This window comes from Bos grunniens, chromosome 18 (genome assembly GCF_055505025.1).
Source record: "Bos grunniens cultivar Pamir isolate PY7600 chromosome 18, Bosgru_T2T1.0, whole genome shotgun sequence".
Taxonomy (NCBI): domain Eukaryota; kingdom Metazoa; phylum Chordata; class Mammalia; order Artiodactyla; family Bovidae; genus Bos; species Bos grunniens.
The window spans coordinates 44,966,035-44,986,203 of NC_141182.1; the positions used below are offsets into that span (position 1 = coordinate 44,966,035).

At 40.7% G+C, this 20,169-nt stretch overlaps 1 protein-coding gene across 2 annotated transcripts; it reads left to right on the plus strand.

Annotated features, from left to right (window-relative positions):
- Positions 1-499: 499 nt before the first annotated feature.
- PDCD2L (programmed cell death 2 like) lies at positions 500-19,512 on the plus strand. 2 transcript variants are annotated; one of them, XM_086351785.1, is made up of 7 exons: positions 500-1,379; positions 1,494-1,660; positions 1,807-1,867; positions 2,728-3,101; positions 3,985-4,095; positions 9,939-10,087; positions 19,339-19,512. In XM_086351785.1, the coding sequence occupies exons 1-7, from the start codon at positions 1,272-1,274 to the stop codon at positions 19,467-19,469; spliced, it is 1,101 nt and encodes a 366-aa protein (XP_086207911.1). In that variant the 5' UTR covers positions 500-1,271; the 3' UTR covers positions 19,470-19,512. The 2 variants fall into 2 exon arrangements, 1 of the variants encoding a protein (XP_086207911.1); XR_015145760.1 differs by lacking the exon at positions 1,807-1,867.
- The last annotated feature ends 657 nt before the right edge of the window (positions 19,513-20,169 follow it).

Below are 20,169 nucleotides of genomic sequence, written 5' to 3' on the forward strand. Positions count from 1 at the left end.
TGTGCCTCACACCAAACTCGAACAATTATCAATCCAGGGCCAATTTTATTTCATCTACGGACCCCTCCCATCACTACCAACCCTCAGATACATCATTTCATCTACAGTATAGGCATTTCAATGTGTCTAAAAAATGTGGGCTTCTCTGGTGGCTCAGATGATAAAGAATCTGCCTGCAATGCAGGAGACCGGGCTTTGATCCCTGGGTCAGGAAGATCCCCTGGAGAAGGAAATGGCAACCCATTGCAATATTCTTGCCTGGAGTGTTCCATGGACAGAGGAGCCTGGTGGGCTACAGTTCATGGGTCGCAAAGAGACACGACTGAACGACTAATACTTTATACATTTTTTCTCTAAAAATTTAGGACCCTCTTTTTTTATTTTTTCCGGGGGTGGGGTGGGGTGGGGGGTTGTTTAGGAGAGTGCTATTCCCCTCCAATTTTTGGGGGGGCTGCCCCTTGGGCAAGTGGAATCTACCAGGGATCGAACCCCGCCCACTACATTGGAAGCTCGGAGTCAGAGCCACCGGACCGCCAGGGAAGTCCCCCCTGATTTTAGATAAAACTTCTCGGCAAGATACCTCACAGTAGATGGTACCTACTTCCTTTCGCGGCGCATTACCAGGGGAAAAAAAAACATCTGGAATCCAGGATATTAAATTTCAGTTCAGTCGCTCAGTCGTATCCGACTCTTTGCGGCCCCATGAATCACAGCACGCCAGGCCTCCCTGTCCATCACCAACTCCCAGACTTCACTCAAACTCACGTCCATCGAGTCGGTGATGCCATCCAGCCATCTCATCCTCTGTCATCCCCTTCTCCTCCTGCCCCCAATTCCTCCCAGTATCAGTCTTTTCCAATGAGTCAACTCTTCGCATGAGGTGCCAAAGTATTGGAGTTTCAGCTTTAGCATCATTCCTTCCAAAGAACACCCAGGACCGATTTCCTTGCAGTCCAAGGGACTCTCAAAGAGTCTTCTCCAGCACCACAGTTCAAAAGCATCAATTCTTCGGCGCTCACAGTCCAACTCTCACATCCATACATGACCACTGGAAAAACCATAGCCTTGACTAGACGAACCTTTGTTGGCAGAATAATGTCTCTACTTTTGAATATGCTATCTAGGTTGGTCATATTAGAACTCCAAATTACATCTCCCAGAAGGTCTAGGAGGGGCGGGGCTGTCCCACAGGCGTCAGCGAAGCGCATGCGCAGAGAGGCGCACCCTCTCGGCTGCCGTAGCCCGCCTCTTCACTTGTTCTCCCGGTCGTCATGGCGGCTGTTCGGAAACCCGTGCTGCTCGGGCTTCGAGATGCTGCAGTGCACGGCCGTCCCACGGGGCCGAGCGCCTGGACCGCAAGCAAGCTGGGCGGCGTTCCGGTGAGGTGGGGCGCGGGAGCCGGGGTCGGCTGGAGCTGGTGTTGGGCTACGGGGTGAGGGAGTGGGCGAGGTCCCTGGACAAAGTCAGGGTCTGAGCGCCTTCCTTGTCCTCAGGACGCCCTGCCCGCCGTGGCAGCTCCGAGGCCGGTGTGTGAACTGTGCCGGCAACCGCTTGCCCTCGTGGTGCAGGTGTACTGCCCGCTGGAAGGCTCTCCTTTTCATCGACTCCTGCACGTGTTCGCTTGCCCTCGCCCTGAGTGCGGTAGCGGCGGGGCGCGCAGGTAGGCGGGGAAGTAGCTGAGCTGCCCACAGGATTTATGTCGAGTGGGCGGGAGCGGCGGCCGCGCCAGCTGCACCGGGAGGGGACTGGCCAGCCCTCCGGCAGTTGGCGATGCAGTCCTCACCGCGGTTTTTCTTTACTATGAAGTTGGAAGGTGTTCCGCTCCCAGTGCCTGCAGATGAGAGAGAAAGAGACTCAGGACGCTCAGGTAACGCAGTTGTGACTATCATATTGTTGTTTAGTCGCTAAATCGTGTCTCTTTGCGACCCCATGGACTGCCTGCAAAGATAGGACTGCAGAACAAAATCCAGCTTTTCTTTCCCAATAAATGTTGCTTTATATATTCACTGAGTTCTTAATGTGTGCGAAGCATTGTGCTAGCAATAATAGGAATAAAAAGGTGGTGTTTGCCTATATTTCTTGGGGTTCAATTGCAGATAATAGAAAAGCGTTTTGACTTTTTATAGCTGAGACTGATTTAAAGTTAAGTTTTTCCTTATCTTACTAGATAGGCTGGAGGAAATTACTCCAGGAGTGACCAGCAGAACTACACCTCAGAACTGTCCTGTCAGGGAGCTGCCATGACACCCCTCATGCAGTCTGGAAGCCCAGATGTATTCTGATGAAGTTGCCCTTGTCAGAACTGTTGACTCCAGAGCCTTGCTCTGTCTCCATCTACATACCAGCTGCCTTTTGCTTCATGGTCACTCTTTCTACTTCATTCTGTCAAGTTTGTCTCTCTAGTGTTCCTTACGAGCGGACCCCCTGACCATATCTAGAACCCTAGCTGCTTAGGAGTCTGGGAAATGTAGTTCTTTCTTACCAGCTTCTGTAGTATATGAAGCACAACTGAAAGCGGTGTTGAAGAAACCACCATAGTATATCTGCCACAGTGCCCCTGAAAAGGAAACACAACATTCCTCACCTCCAACATGCTTTTGAGTAAACCATGAGGTGCTGGAGTGGGAGGGGCAGATGTAAGGTTCCTTCAGGAAGGTGAAGGATTAGGTGGCTCAGGAAGCCAAGGGAACAGTGTGCTTGAACCTCATTCGCTGGGTATATTTCCAGAAACAGGAAAATGGCCTCACAGCTGAGGATTGGTGTGAAGGTGCAGATGACTGGGGAAGTGACAGTGAGGAAGCGTCTCCACTGCAGCCTGTCTCGGAGTTTGGAAATGATTCGAGCAATGCCAGGGACAGAGACTGGACCTCCCAGCTCCAGGACCTCCGCCTGCAGGATACTGTCCCAGGTGTTGCTCCTCCTGCACCTCCTGGGGGAGGGCCGGCCTTGCCTCCTGCGGTGCCGCAGTTCCTGCCCTATTACATCTGTGTCGTCGATGAGGATGACTACACGGACTTCATCAGTCTGGACCATGCTCAGAGCCTTCTGAGGGAGTATCAGCAGAGAGAAGGAGTTGATATGGAACAGCTGCTTTCCCAAAGGTGAGTGTGTGTGCTGTTGAGTTTGAGAGGTGGTTTGATCAGGAGGCTTCCAGAGTTGGTACTCTTTGGTTTTATCCTCAAAACTGGGGATACTTTTTCAGGCAGAACTTTTTCAGGTCTGACACACCTACAGGCGTGTTGGTGTTTGAAAATACTCCATAATGGAGAAAGACATGACAAGAGCCGGTGGGTATATGACTTTTTATTTTGTTTATTTATTTGTTTTATTTTTGGCTGCCCTGAGTCTTTGTTGCTGTGCACAGGCTTTCTCTAGTTGCGACGAGTCGGGGCTACTCTCTATTTGTAACGTGCAGGCTTCGCATTGCAGTGGCTTCTCTTATTGCAGAGCTGGGACTCTAGAGTCTGGGCTCAGTAGTTGTGGTGCATGGGCTTAGTTGTCATGAGATATGGGGGAATCTTCCTGGACCGTGGATTGAACCAGCATCCCCTGCACTGCAGGGCGGATTCTTAACCACGGGACCACCAGGGAAGCCCCATGATGACTTTTTACATTGCAGATAATTATCCAGTGTTGAAAATGGCTAAGAAGCAGGGCTTGGGAGAAAGTTGGGCAGGGGGTTACTGTTATTCGTTATAAAGTGTTAAACTTATGATTTTTAAGTTATGTATGTATATTTTACTGTGGTAAAGTTTTTAAAATTGTGTACTCTGTTTCTTTTTTAAAAACTTATTTATTTATTTAGGCCGCCCAGAGCAGCTTGTAGGATTTTAGTTCTGCAACCAGGGATTCAATCTGGGCCCTCAGCAGTGAGAATGTGGAGTCCTAACTAGTGGATTACCCGGAAATTCCCTGTGTACTCTTCTAAATACAGTAATTCTCTGAATGTAGACATACAAAAGTGTTTTCTGCTTTTCTTTTTAGTCTGTCTAGTGATGGTGATGAAAAATATGAGAAGACTGTAATTAAAAGTGGAGATAAGATGTTTTACAAATTCATGAAGAGAATTGCTGCTTGTCAGGAGCAGATTTTAAGGTAAATGCACATTTCCTTTTATTGTTTTTCTTGGTGATGCAAAAGTAATGTGTGTTAGTTAGGAAAACACAGAAAAACAGAACAAGAAAACCAAAATCTACAATATTCCCCAAACCAAGAAGCTAAGATTTTAGTGTATTAAGTTTAGTTATTTTTTACGTATCTGGATGTATATGTGTAAGTAGGTATTGTGTGTATTCTTTTATTGTTGTGAATTGGGGTCATGGAATATAGCTATTCTCTTTTCATAAACATTCATTGGTATTGAGGGTTTCCCTATGTATTAAAAATTCTTCCAAGTGATTTTCTTCTGTTTTATTTTATTTTTTGCCTCCCTCCCCGCCCCCCTCTTCTGTTTTAAATTTAAATTTAAAACACATTTTTAAGACTCAAAAACATAGAAGTATGTACATGTGCATATATGTATAAATATAACGGAATAATTCCTTTCCTACTATTCATATCTATCAGGTCATCACTGTTGGTAGTTCCTGTGTGTGCTTATGTAATTTCTTTATGCATGTCAAAGCAAATGTCACATGTTACCTTCCTTTTTTTTTTTAATCACAAGAAAGCATTCAAGAAACATTCTGTTTCCTGCTTTTTCAACTGTGCTATTATCTATTATTGTATCTTTTCAGAACATTAAGAACTATATTAAAAAAAAAAAGTTACTGTAGTCCCATGTCCATTTTACTTGTTGATGGACTTTTAGTGAGCAAGTATTTCTCTAGGATGCATTTTCTGAAGTGGCATAGTTTAGCAGAAGGGTTTATGCAATTGTGGTTTTAATTGCTAGCACCCAGTTTTCTCCCATTGGACTTTTAATTCCTGCTGGCAATATATGATCTTTAATTCCTACTGGCAACCTATAAGTGCCTGTTTTCCGATGGCCTTGCCAGCAGGGTGAGGTTCATGCTTTTGTATTTCTGTCAATTCACGGTGAAAAAGGGCATCTTGGTATAATATTACCTGATTTTTTTCTTATGAATATCTTCTTCTGTGTTGTGGAATTACTTCTGTTGGGTGGGCCAAAAGTTTGTTCAGGTTTTTCTGTAAGATCTTACAGAAACCTTTTTGGCCTCCCTATTGTCTATTCATAACCTTTACCCATTTTTCCATAAGTTCTTGTTCCTTTTGATTTTTAGGAACTTTTTATATATTAGCGAGATTATGATGATTAATTTTATATGATTAAAATCATCATGATTTATTTTCTGGGCCTGTTTGTTTTTTGACTTTGCTTGTGGCAGTATTGTTGGGTGTTTGATTGTTTCCATCTGGATTGTTTCAGTTTTGCATAGTTTAGTTCTGCAGTATGCATCCTGTTTACAACTCCTGGAATGTCGTAGTGATTTCTGTCTAAGCTAGTTCTAGGAGCGAAATTGAGGATTGAAATTTTGAAGTTTAAAGGTTCTTGATACATATTGTTCGACTGTAGTTTTTACTCCAGAGTACAAAGTCAGACTTTACTCTTGATTCTTGGCATCCTAATTTTATTGATGATAATTCACTTTATTTCTCCTTAATTAGGCATGACAACTAGAGATGCTGTGTTGAAAACATGCCCAAATTATGAAACCTTCAAGCCCCTCAGTAGTGACAGTAATTCTTAGTTGGAGACCACCCTTTGGGAGGGGCCTCTTCACTGATGAGACTCAATGCTCACACTGATCCTGTCCTCCTCCAGGGCTGAGTTATTGTGTGCTGGGCTTGGAGTTGGTCCAATAACAACCGCTCTTGGTGCTGGCCACAAAAGTACCTGGTCTGGTCAGAGGAGACAGGACACTATATGCTATGATAGGTGCCCAACGGAGATGTGAACAAGTGTGCCAGCAACCCAGAGGAGGGACCAGGGGCCTTTGCCTGTTTCATCAGGAAAGGCACCATGCGGGAGACACACTTGGAGCCCCTAGCCCATACCCTGTAGGATAAAGGCCAAGGATGCTTTGTGTCACAGAAGTAACTGATGAAGGAAAAAGATAGCCAAGTGCATCATGGCGGGATAGGGGCAAGCCAGTGGGCTGGACACCATGGTGTCTGAAGTGAGAACAGCTTGGTTCTTGCCTCCCACAGCTCCAAACCTTGACCTCCTTTAGGACACACACCCTTGTTGTCCTCCTTGACAGACTGGGTACTCCCCAGACTTGGTGTCTAGATGGATGGATTAGGTATGTTTTCAATCCATTTCTTACTAAAGAATTTGTATTTTATTCTGTAGCCAGTGGATGCCAGGGGAGTGATATGATCACTCGAGATTCAAGGAATCCAGGTGAGAGATGGTATAAGGTTTTGGATCAAGGCAGAGGATGTGGGAAACAGGGAATGAGTTTGGGAGATGTTTGTATAATGGCAGTTCTTGGTGACCCTTGGATATGAGAGTAAAAGATTGGAAGGCAACAAAGTGGTTTTGAGCTTCTGGCTTGTGAAATTGGATGAGTGTTGATGCAGTGCTGGAGATGGGGATTTCGGAGGGTGTTATTTGGGGGGTGGAGTCTTGATTGTTCTTAGACTACAGAGTGTGTCTTTGTCAGTTTGATTTACATCTTTGAAACTAAATCTTTGTTATAGTAGTTTTGGTTTTATTTCCCTTGCACATTCTACTTTACAAGTTTCTTATACCGAAGCCATAATACTTTGTAATAAGTAACAACTGCCCAGAGGATATTGAATAAGAGGTCTTGGAAGTTCAGGGCCTGGGTTTTCCATTTCTAGTTGAAGGTCCATGGGCAATTCACTTAACCTTTCTTATCCTCAGTGCCTCGTCTCCAAAATGAGGATGATAATACAACTACCTATTTCTTAGGATCCCTCTGGGAACTAAATGAGGTGATGATGAAAATACTCTGTACAACATCCATAAATACTGACTGTTGTTTGAAACCCACTATGCTGTTTTGGGGAAGCAGAGATCTATAAGGATCTCTTAATGGTATTGGTGTACTTATGTATTCATGATCTTTGGCAGTGAGGACAGTATGTTATTCTCATGCAAAGCATAGTACCTACATATAGTAGGTATTTGTGATACCGGTACATTTTCAAACATGGTAGGGATGAAAAGAACCTTGGTTTTGGTCTTAGAAGACTTGGCCTTGGGGCAGATGACTATTTACTCTTCTGTAAAATGGGCCTAATGCCTACTTTGTAGGATGTTTGGAAGGATTCAGTGAGCACGTTCATTCATTCAGCTAATATTTACAGAGTCTACGCCAGATGTTAGGTGCTGTTATAGATGCTGCAGGTACAACAGAAAATGACACAAAGTCCTTGTTTTTATAGATTTTACCTTCTAGTGAGAGAGTTTAAAAATAAAAAGATACATTGTGTGATTTCCACAAGTGATAAATGAGGAAAATAAAACGTAACTATTCTAAATAGGATGTCACAGAGGCTCTCAGAGGAAATGACATATCCAGCAGGTTATAGTATATAAAAATGACAACACAGGGAAAACGTGGAAAAATGGGTCTAGATACAGTGGTCAGAGTAAAATCACTTGGTCTCTCTATCCTAATACCTGGTTACAGTGAATATAAAAAGTAAAAATCAACCAAAAATAAAGTAGAAAAAAACAAACTTTAAAAAGAAAATCCCTTCCATCTGCATTGAAATAAGGAAAGAAACTTAATACCATAAAACTCAAAGTGGCAATCCAGGATGTGATATCACTAAAAGTCTAATACAGTTCTGGATGCCTCACATGTATTTATTTATATAGTTAACTTTCTTTTCACAGAGGAAGGTACATTTCTGTACCTTCAGTGTGAGTTCTAGCCATTCAACCTTCTTCTCTCACTTCTTGAAGATACACTGATAAGTCCACAGCATCCTGAGAATTGTGGTAATAATGTTGAATCTGGAAAGAAGCAAACAGGAGAAGAATCTGTATCTTCTGCTGTAGCGCTTTTGGCCACACAACTGGGTGTGGTGCGGGTGAAGATACAGGGAATTAGGAACTGCCTCTCAGAAGCAAAAGTTGGGTTCCATGATACGATACAGAAATGATAAAGAAGTCAAGGGCAATTTCTTGCCCATTAGAGTGGAATCCCCCAACATGTAAGACATTTTACACTATCTCAGTAAAAAGGAAGCCCAGGTGTTCTAGTAGATTGCACTGAGTCTTACAGAACTCTACCCCCACCCCGATTCACCTACAGAAGAGTACAAGAAATGAAAAATGTGTTTGGAGAAGGGGAAAAGAACAGACCTCTGATGTGAGATTGGCAGGAAGTCAGTAAGAAAACCCACACGTTTTGGAGCAAACTGGTGGTCTAAACAGAGTTGCCCTCTTGAGGCCTGAACTAGCTGAAAAGTGGCAGGCCACCCATGTAATCATACTGTTGGTAGTAAAATTAGAGAAGTGAATAGTGCATACAAAAATGCGCCAAGAACCATATCTGGAAGAAAAGATAATCTGAGGAACACATAATTCCCAGCAGAGTTTTCAAGATACAGATGAACTTTGTAAGACAATGTGTTCAGTAAAACCAAGAGCTCAAAGTTGAGAAAATAAGATGCCAAGGGAAGTTGAATTGCTAAAGAAATCAAGCCACACATTGCGTATCTAATAAATTTAGAAGTAGTCGACTTGGCTGAAAATCAAAGTACTGATGTGAAGAGAGTTTCAAAAATCTCATGAATGCTGAACAAAAAGACAAAGTAATTAGAAGGCGCTATCTTGGAAGGTCGGAGAAGGCAATGGCACCCTACTCCAGTACTCTTGCCTGGAAAATCCCATGGACGGAGGACCCTGGTGGGCCGAGGTCCATGGGGTTGCTGAGAGTCGGACACAACTGAGCGACTTCACTTTCACTTTTCACATTCATGCATTAGAGAAGGAAATGGCAACCCACTCCAGTGTTCTTGCCTGGAGAATCCCAGGGACGGGGGAGCCTGGTGGGCTGCTGTCTATGGGGTCGCACAGAGTCGGACACGACTGAAGCGACTTAGCAGCAGCAGCAGCATCTTGGAAGGTGGATAAATATAATTGCTATAAAGATAACAGGTGTCCAAAGAAGAGAACTCAACAAATGGATCCAAAACAATACTCAAAGATAAAATAGGATATTTTCTCCAAAATGAAATAAGAACTAAATCTGCGGATATTAAAGTACATTGATGACAAGAGTGATAGAAGTGAGAGATTTAATCTGGTGGTTGTTTTAAAAATATTGTCCATGAGGGTCCTATTGTATGGCACAGGGAACTGTAATCAGTATCCTGTGATAAACCATAATGGAAAAGAAAGAAAAAGAGTCACTTCGCTGTACAGCAGAAGTTAAACACACATTGTAAATCAACTATACTTCAATGAAATTTTTAAAAGCATAAAGTGTGTCTGAAAAGTTCATCATTTTGGCTATGGCTCTCCATGTATTTATTTTCTTTATGGGTTAGTTTTTTCTGCTTCTTTGCATATCTAGTAACTTAAAAAAATATTTACTGGAAACTGTATGTTGGAGGAAAATAGATACTGAAGTTGATACTCATCCCTTAGGGGTGCACACCCCTTCTTCTGTAAGGCCAGAACTGTGGGGAGCTGAGTCTCAATCTGCAATTGAGCAGAGTCTGGGCTTTGTTGCAGTTTTAGTTAAATTTAGTTCAATATTAGCTTTAGTGCCTTCATCTAGACTTTAAATCAAGCATTGATAAGAATTCAGATGTCTTGCTATCATTTCCAGCCTTGCAGCTAGTTTTCTGGGCCTTTGATTTTCTTTGCTATCTGGTTTTGCTCCGGATATTCTCCAAGAAAGAAACAAAATCGATTAAGTGTAGTCTTGGATGTTAACATGTGACTTGTATGTGGCCTTAATTCAGCGTTCTTTTTCTCCTTATTCTAGGTACTCCTGGAGTGGAGAACCACTTTTTTTGACCTGCCCTACATCAGAAGTCACTGAACTCCCAGCCTGCAGCTACTGTGGAGCCCGAAGGATATTTGAGTTTCAGCTTATGCCAGCACTGGTCAGCATGCTCAGAAGTGCTAATTTAGGTAAAGGGCCCTTTATTTATTTGAGTTTGTGGGTTTCTGGCACTAATTTGGGATTAGTTTTTAAAATGAAAACCTAGTGTTTCATCTTTGTTTCCTTATAAAATATAAGCATTACAGAAAATTTGGGAACTTAGAATAATTTTTAGGAGACATATTTGTTGCTTCCGTTCGGGGCTAGTATAAATAAAGTTGCTTTGAACATTTGTGTACAGGCCTTTGTATGGACATAGGCTTTTGGATTAAGTATCTAGGAGAAAAGCAGTTGAATCGTGTGGTAGGTGTGTGTTTGACTTTTTAAGACACTGCCACCTTGTTTTCTAAAGAGCCTGTGCCACTTACATCACAACTGACAGTACATGAGAGTTGCACCTCCTTGGCAATACTCGACACGGTCTGTCTTGTTCATTTCAGTCTCATGAGTGTGTAGCGACATCGCATGGTTTTCATTTGCGTTTCTCTAATAACTAATGATTTTGAGCATCATTTTCATGTGCTGATTTATCACTATATATTTTCTCTGGTGAAGTGTCTGTTCTAATCATTTTCTCTTTCTAAAATTTGGGTAGTTTGTCTTCTTATTGAATTCTGAGAGTTTTGTATGTATTCTGGATACAAGTCCTTCATCTGGTATATAATGTACAAATATTTTCTGTAAGTCTAGCTTGCCAATTTTTATTTTTGGGTTTTTTTTCTTTTTTTTTTAGTGTAGACTTTATTCTTTAGAAGCTTTCAATTTACAGAGAAATTGCGAAATAAGGACCTAGAATTCCCATATACCTCACGTCGTTTCCCCTTTATTAAAATAAATTTATACTAATACAGTACTTTTATTATAATTAATGAGCCAATATTAATACATTATTAACTAAAGTCCATAGTTTATTTAGATTTCCTTAGTTTTTACCTAATATCCAAGAGCCCATCCAGGATATCACTTAGTGTGTCTCTTGCCTGTGATGAAAATTCAGACTTCCTCATTTTTCTTAAGCAAGATTTTTTTAAAAGAAATATTTATTTATTTATTTGGCTGCACCAGGTCTTTGTTGCAGCATGTGGGATTTTTAGCTGTAGAATGTGGGATCTAGTTCCCTGACCAGGGATCAGACCTGACCCCCTGCATTGTGAGTGTGGAGTCTTAGCCACTGGACCACCAGAGACATCCCAGGACTGCCTCGTTTTTGATGACTTTGACAATTTGTGGGGGTACTGGTCACTTATTTTGTAAGATGCCCCTCTTTTGGATTCATCTGATTTTTTTTCTCATAATTAGAATGAGACTACAGATTATTGAGAAGAAAATCATGGGGTGTGGGGTAAAGTGCCATTTTCTTCCTGTCACTCATCTTATCAAGGGTGCCTCTTTAAACATTGATTGTTGATGTTGGCTGGTATTTTAGGTTTGTCCACTTGAAAACAGTGCCTTTTTCTCCCCCTTCCATAAAGTACTGACTTGTCTTTTTATTCTCTAAACTGTCCTTTTAAAAACAGTTTTTAATTTTGAAGCACAATTTATTAATCTTTTCTTATATGAATTATGTTTGTGATATCTTGTCTAAGAAATGATTGCTTAGCCCAAGGACACAAGTTTTGTTTCTAGTTTTACATTTAGATTTATGTCCATTTTGAGTTAAATTTTATATATGGTATAAGGTATGGTTCAAGTTCCTTCTTTTCCATGTGAATATCCAGTTGTTTCAGCACCACTTATTGATAAGACTCTTCTTCTCTGCTCAAGTATCTTTTACCTTTGTTGAATATTGGTTGTCCATATATGTGTTAATTTGTTTCTGTACTCTTTATTCTGCATTCTGTTCCATTAATCTGTTTTTCTGTTTTGACACCAGTGCCACACTATCTTGACCACTGTAGCTCTGTAAGATTTGTTGTTGTTGTTTAGTCACTACGTCATGTTTGACCCTTTGCGACCCCATGGACTGCAGCATGACAGGCTCCCATGTCCTTCACTGTCTCCCAGAGTTTGCTCAGATTCATGTCCATTGAGTCCATGATGTTATCTAACCATCTCATCCTCTGCCGCTCCCTTCTCCTTTTGCCTTCAGTCTTTCCCAGCATCAGGGTCTTTTCCAGTGAGTCACTTTTTCTTATCACGTGGCCAAAATATTGGATTTGTAACTTGGTTGTATCAGTCTTTCAGCTTTATTCTTCCTTTTCAAAAATATTTTGACTCTTCCAGATCATTTGCATTTCTGTGGGTTTTTTAAAAATTGCATTTTATTTCTTAATTCTTTAACTGAGCTGTCCGATAAGTTAGCCATTCTATATGTGCATGCTCAGTCACTCAGTCATGTCTGACTGTTTGCGACCCCATGGATTGCAGCCTGCCAGGCTCCTGTGTCCTTGGGATTCTGCAGCCAAGAATACTGGAGTGGGTTGCTATTTCCTCAACTTCTTAAAAAAGTAAAAGACTTTCTGGGATTTTGTTTGGTATTGCGTTGGTTCTCTGGATCAGATCGAGGAGAATTGACATCTTAACAATGTTGAGTCTTCCAGTCCATGTAACTAGTATATCTCTCCATTTATTTAGGTTCTCTTTAATTTCTTGCAATAGAGTCTTATACTTTTCGGTGTAGAGTCTTGCATATCTTTTTTCAGTTTTGTGTCTATGTGTTAAATGTTTTTTTATGCTATGATAAATGGCATTTAAAAAATTTCAGTTTCTGATGTTTGCTGCTAGTATTAATATGTTTAAATATAACTGATTTTTTGAAAAATGTATTATAAAATACACGTACTTAAAAATTGACCATTTTAGCCATTTCTTTAAGTGTATAATTTAGTGATATTAAATATATTCACAGTGTTATGTAACTGTCACCACTATTTTATTCCCAGAACTTTTTTGTTATCCCAAACAAAAAAATCAGTCTGTACTCATTAACTACTCTGCCCCTCCCGTAAAAGAATGAGCCCCACCCCCCACCCCAGCTCATTTTCTCTTCCCCTAGTTGCTGGTAACCTCTATTCTGTCCATTTCTGTCTCTTTGAATTTGCCTATTCTAGACACCTGACATAAGTGGAATCATATGATATTTGTCCTTTTGTGTCTGGCTCATTTCATTTATCATAATATCTTCAGGGCTCATGTTGTAGCATGTATCAAAATTTCTTTCCTTTTTATAGTTCATTCATGATATACAGAGTTCACTGTATAATACAGATTTTTTAAATTCTTTAACTTGGTGGTGGGACTTTCCATCTTTTGGCTACTATGAGTAATGCTGCTAGTAACATTGGATACAGATACATTTGAGTCACTGTTTTTAGTGTTTTTGGGTATATCCTCTGAATGGCATCCCTGGGTCTTAATTTCTTTATTTTTTTGGCTGCACTGTGCAGCATGTGGGATCTTAGTTCCCCGCCCAGGGATGGAACCTATGCCCCTTGCAGCGGAAACATGGAATCCTGACCACTGGACTACCAGGGAAGTCCCCAACCATGTCATCTTAAGAGCTGTCAACACATATGTGGAAAACAAAGACAAATCAGTGACCTAATTGTTTACCTTAAGGAACTAGAAAAAGAAGACCAACCAACCAAAACTCACAGAAGAAAGGAAAGAATAAAGGCTAGGGCAGAGCCTTTAAGGATAATATAAAAACAACAGAAAACTGTTCAGAACCAAGTTTTTTGCTGTGGATTCGTTAGGATTTTCTACATATAATATCAGATCATCTGTATTTCCTAATATATATTTTATGGGGCTTCCCAGGTGGCGCTAATGGTTAAGAACCCACCTGCCAATGCAGGAGACCTAGAGACTTGGGTTCAGTCCCTGGGTTGAGAAGATCCCCTGGAGGAGGGCATGGCAACCCACTCCAGTATCCTTGCTTAGTTGCAAAGAGTCGGACACCACTGAGATGACTTAGAGCTTCATATATATATATATATATATATATGTACATATATGTACATATATATACACACATACATATTGCTGTTTGCTAAATATAAGTATTTTACATGGACTAGGGACTGATTACATTTGATCTTTATAACCACTGAGTATTCATATGTGTATTTAAAGTACTTTTTAGAACAGACATGAAAATACTGAATTCACAAAACATGTTTATCCATTGTACAGTATTTTAAAAGTTATTGTGGTTTGATTTTAGGAGCAGAAATTTTCTCTGTTAAGATTATAAGCTAACCAAGGCACACATTTGGCAAAATCATACACAGTTGAGGAATAATGGCTTCTACCTCTTTGCACAGCTGCCATAGTCACTCATGTATAATGAGTGACTCACTCATGTATAATGAGTGAGTCACTCATGTATAATGAGTGAGTCACTCATGATGATGGGCTTTCTTATGTCAACATTATCTTTTTCCAGTTTATCAATAATTACCTAAGATGCATCATGTACATTTTTTCTTTTATTTCAATATAATCAGTAAATCTTTCCTCTGTGGTGATGAACGTGTTCTTAACACGAACACGCTTTGTCATGTGACGTCACTGTCACATGGGCTACTTCTTGTACACCATCAAAAGCAAGGAAAATTGTTTGCTTTTTATATTCCCAACTTAAATTTATATTTCAATTTAACCTGATTTCTCAGGACCATTTTACATATTCTTTGAATTGCATTAAACCCATAAGAAAGTGAAACTGAAAGTCGCTTAGTCGTGTCCGACTCTTTGCAACCCCAGGGACTATACAGTCCTTGAAATTCTCCAGGTCAGAACATTGGAGTGGGTAGCCCTTACCTTCTCCAGGGGATCTTCTCAACCCAGGAATTGAACTCAGGTCTCCTGCATTGCAGGCGGATTCTTTACCAGCTGAGCTACCAGGGAAGCCCTAAAAACACACAGGAAGAGATCACTGTTTATCTTTATCTACATCACTAGCTATATGGACATTATAATAACATGTAAGTTTTACTTCATTGAAAAGCATTTCAGGGTTTGATCTTAGTATAATTTTTCAAAGGGGTAACTTATTTCTAGGACAAAATATAGCAACAGCTAAAATAATTTGGGAGACTACTATTTCAGTTTCTTTAAATTTGTTACTTTCAGGGGCTTCCCTCCTGGTCCATTGGTTAAAACTCCCCACTTCCATTGCAGGGAGTGCAAGTTCAGTCCTTAGTTAAGGAAGTTCCACTAGTCGTGAGGTGCCACCAAAAAAAAAAGAAAAGAAAAATCATCACTTTCTAGTAACTATCCTAGGAACTGATGAGTTCTACGTATGTTTTAAACAATTCTTATTTGAAAACATCAAGATGAAAAACTGAATGTTTGTGGTCAGATTCTGTTATCATCATTCTAATAAGAATATTTGAGTTGCAGATAATTTGATTTTGTTCTGTTAGTGTGGAAATGTAAGTACAGAGACAAAAACAAGCATTCTTGGAAAAAAGATCAGATCAATAGAGATAATTTTACTTCCTCCTTTCTGATTTGGATGCCTTTTATTTCTTTTTCTTGTCCCATCGCTTTGTATAGAACTTCTTCATTGAATATAAGTTGCAAAAGTGGGGATCCTTGTCTTGTTCGTGGTCTTAGGGGAATAGCTTTTAGTTTTTCACCATTGAGTATTATGTTAACTGTGAGTTTTTCATGTATATGGCCTTTTTCAGTTTGAGGAATTTACCTTCTATTCCTCATTTACTGAGTGATTTTTATCACTACAGGGTTTTGAATTTTATCAAATGCTTTTTTCTGCATCAGTTGAGATATCATGTAATTCTATTGATTCTATTAATGTGGCATATTACACTGATTTTGGTATGTTTAAACATCTTTTCATTCTTGGGATAAATCTCATTGACTCATAGGATATAAACCTTTTTATAAGGTCCCCTTTTTTGGTTTGTTTTTATGAGTTTAGTATCTTCTTTCATATCTTTGGGATGTGTTCTATTTTTTAAATTTTTACTTGTTTCCTGCATTTTCTATTTCCTGCAGTTTACCTTTTTTTCTCTGCTTGTTTTGATCCCTGAGTTTTCTATTGAAGATTTTCTGTAAATATCTGGTAAACCTTGGAAATCACCATTATTTGCCCATGTGTAGGATCATTCCAGTCATCATTCTTGACATAAATGCAGACAGAAAGTTAAAATATATGTATGACTAGAAATTTTTTTTCTAAAAAGGAAAAGATTTAGTAATACTAAAGTACTAGAATAAATTCATGAAAATTTAACATAAGAAAAATTAAGTGTAAGTGAAGGAGCCGCTGGACTTTTTAGGTAATGGGTTCTTTATTAAAAGAGGCCCTAGTTTCTAAAAGATCTTCTGAAATTAAGAAAATTATATTCATTTCATATTTCCATTTTAAATAGTTTGTATTTGACCCTTTAATAGGTAAGGAAATGTTTACCCTACTCCATCTCCACATATTTTAGTATCAGTTTTGCTTTATTAAAGTTATCAGTCTGTATTTTGGAAACATAATTCTCATAGCTGTTTAGCCTGTGAATTCTTTATGCTGTTCTCTCCTAGTTGGATTCCACCATGTAATTGCCTCAAAGAGGGCTCGCAGGTGTGAGCCCTAACTAGTCTGCCTTTCTAGTTGAAGGACAACTTATATGTAAAGTTATTAAGCCCCACTTTCTTTCTTCAAAACTTGGTGAACCCCATGCTGTCAGCTTCTAATAGTGAGGGCCCCACCAGCCCTTTTATCTGGTACCTCCTGTCATCTCCCATGGCTGGGCCTCACTGGAAGTACATTTTTCTGAAAATCCCTGAGATCTTTCACGATCATATAGATATCTTTTGGCATTGAATGTTGCTTTGTGGAAGTCTAAGGGTGGACTGATGCCCCTCCACCCTTTGTAACTAACACTGACACCATAGAACTTTCTTTATCCATGAAGTCCAGTCAGTGAACTAACAGGTCTTACAGTCCCATTGTTCTGTAATTCTTATTTACTTATTTTAGCTGCACTAGGTCTTAGGTATGGCATGAGAGATCTTCGATTTTTGTTGTGGCATGCAGGACCATTAGCTGCATCATGAGAACTTTTAGTTGAGGCATGTGGGATCTAGTTCCCTGACCAGGGATTGAACCCTGGCCTCCTGTTGAGAGGGCAGAGTCTTAGCCATTGAACCACGAGGGAAGTCCCTTGCAGTTTTGTTTATCATGGGATCGGATGGGTCTTCGGACTTGCATATTTAGTTTTTCTTGTTTTCTTTCTTTCTTTTTAAGTTGGCCATGCCGTGCGGCTTGCAGGATCTCAGTTCCCCAGCCAGGGGTTGAACCCACACCCTCGGCAGTGAAAGTGAGGAGTTCTAACCACCAGCCTGCCAGAGAATTCCCCTGAATGTCTTTTCTGTTGAGTTTGTAGCTTTTCTGTAGAAGCAACACCAGTTGGTTGGGTCACCTTTCTCTTCTCAACTCCATGATAACATCTTTTCTCTTTCCCTCTGCATTCATTGAACTTCTTGGAAGCCTTTCCTTTCTACCTGTAACTAGATTTCACCTGTCTTTTCTGTTTCTTGTGGTTGCTGATGTTTTTTCATTACATGTATAACAGGACTGTTTTGATCTCCATATGCCTCTTTCTCCTCCCTACCCTTCAGTCCCCACTGTGGGAGGTCTCTGGGTTCATGTATAATACTCAGCTATTTCATATTTTATTCTGATTCTTTGCATCTCCTTCTTTCCTCTCCTGGTGGTTACTATTACTGAGGCTGTAGCCTTCTCATGCCCTCTACAAACTGCCTGTTATGCATTTTAGTTGGGAATTTTCTCAAATTCACCAGGTTATTTCTTCAAAATCAGCTCTATTTTACCCTTTTTTGGGACTGTCTTTGACTTTCTTTCCATTATCACCACCTACATTTAATATATATATATATTTATTTATGTATTTATTTATTTGGCTGCTCCAGGTCTTAGTTGCAGCATGAAGAATCTTCTATCTTTGTTGTGGTATGCAGCATGCTATCTCTTTAGTTGTAACATGTGGGATCTAGTTCCCCAACCAGAAATCGAACCCAGGCCCTTTGCACTGGGAGCATGGAGTCTTAGCACTGGACCATCAGGGAAGGCCCAACTGCCTACATTTTTTTTTTTAATTTTTATTTATTTATTTTTGGCTTTGCTGGGTCTTTGTCACTGCATGGGCTTTTCTCTAGTTGTGCCAAGTGGGGGCTCCTCTCTAGTTGCAGTATACAGGGCTTCTTTGGCAGTGGCTTCTCCAGTTGCGCAGCATGGGCTCTAGGGTGCTTGGGCATCAGGAGCTGCAGCACGTGGGCTTCAGTAGCTGTGGCTCCCACACTCTAGAGCACAGGCTTAGTTGCCTCACCAGCTTAGTTGCTCTGCAGCATGTGGGATCTTCCTGACCTGGGGATTGAACCCATGTCCCCTGCATTGGCAGGCAGATTCGTTACCACTGAGCCACCAGGGAGGCCCTGCCTACATTTTTCCTTTGCTGCTCCAAACCAGTTGCTCAACTCATCCTGTTGACTCCTGTTTTCCTATTCTGATATCAACAGGCTTTCTTATTACTCATGTTCTCTTGATGCCATTTTTCCTGGCTCCATCCATTGATACATTTCTATAAATTCTTATCTATTTTCTGCTTTTTGCCTGTATCCTTTCTTGGACGTAGTGTTCTGTTAGTATGACATTTTAAAATGATCTTCAACGTCAAATAGTCTGGATTTGGCCACACCACACAGGATGCAAGATCTTAGTTCCTCGACCAGGGATTGAACCTGTGCCCCCTGCAGTGGAAGCACAGAGTTTTAACCACTGGACCACCTGGGAAGTACCATATTTTTAAAGTATATTTTGCTTATCTGTTTTTTTTTTTTTTTTTTTTAATCAGCAGTCACTTTCTATAGGAATACTGTGACTGTATTGTGACTGAGTGCTAATGAGCACTGTTTTTGCCTTAAGTAATTATTTTTTCAGCTTGTAAGGTAAAACCACTGCCTGTGGCAACATCAGTTATCCTGATATTGAGCAATCCTTCTCCTTCCTATTAGCGTCTTCTGCTTAACCTTTCTGCTTTACAGATAACACTCAAGATGTGCCAGGCTCTGTTCCAAGTATCTTGTATGTACTAGCTTATTTACTCCACACAGCAATCTTATCATCATGATAAATACATAATAATATCATAGAGGTGAAATCACTAGGTGGTAGAGCTGGGTTTGAACCCAAGCAGTCTTGTTCCAGTGTCTGGGCTATATTCACTAAGCAAACTGAATATTGAGTGTATCTCCTAACACTTTTTCTTTATTGGAATCCTGATTATGTTGTATTTTTCAGATCTTTCTGTGGAATTCGGAACCATTCTAATTTACACATGTGAGAAGAGTTGCTGGCCTCAAAATGATCAGGCGCCCATGGAAGAGTTTTGTATTATCCAAGAGGACCCAGATGAATTATTATTTAAGTAGTGCATTTCCTTTTATTTATATAAATTAAACTTTAATGTTTAAATTGTCTTTTTACCTCATTTTGACTCAGAGTTTATTAGCTCTTGTTTCTGTTTGCTTTTTGGCACCTGTGATGGGTCTGGAGCCAGGATTTAGAACCTCTCGTTTATGGGCTGGTTAGCCCTTCAGGGTCAGTGGCCTGCGTCCACAGAGGCAGCTCAGAACGTGGCTCCTCTGTAGCCCACGGGCAGGTGATCTTATGGAAGACCCTGACGGGTTCTTGGAGGGAGAGGCAGCTGTAGCGCTGTGAGCAGCAGCTAGCCATGTATTACCCCTGCAGCCTCTGCATTTTTGCTGTCCCTGAATGCTGACAGAGCATACTGCTGGGACTGTTCCAGCTGCTTGAGGCTTCTGCCCTGTGACATGAACTGTTGAAGCCTACCACACTTTCCATCCTCATCTACTTCCACCTCTTGCCCCTTTGTCTCTTCTGGACATTGTCCCTCCACCCAGCTATCCACCACTCATCTCCCCTTTCTCCATTTACATTTTATGTTTTTGACTGCTTCCTTGCCCTCTCCCTGCTTCCCAAGGTGGGGAGAGGTACGTGGGGAAAGTGGCTGGCCGTGTAGAAGAAAGCAAGGGTGTTGGTTATAGATATTTCAGGAACACTGGGTTTGTAGGGTTGAGGCTGGGTGTGGACCTGCAGAGAGAGGTTTTT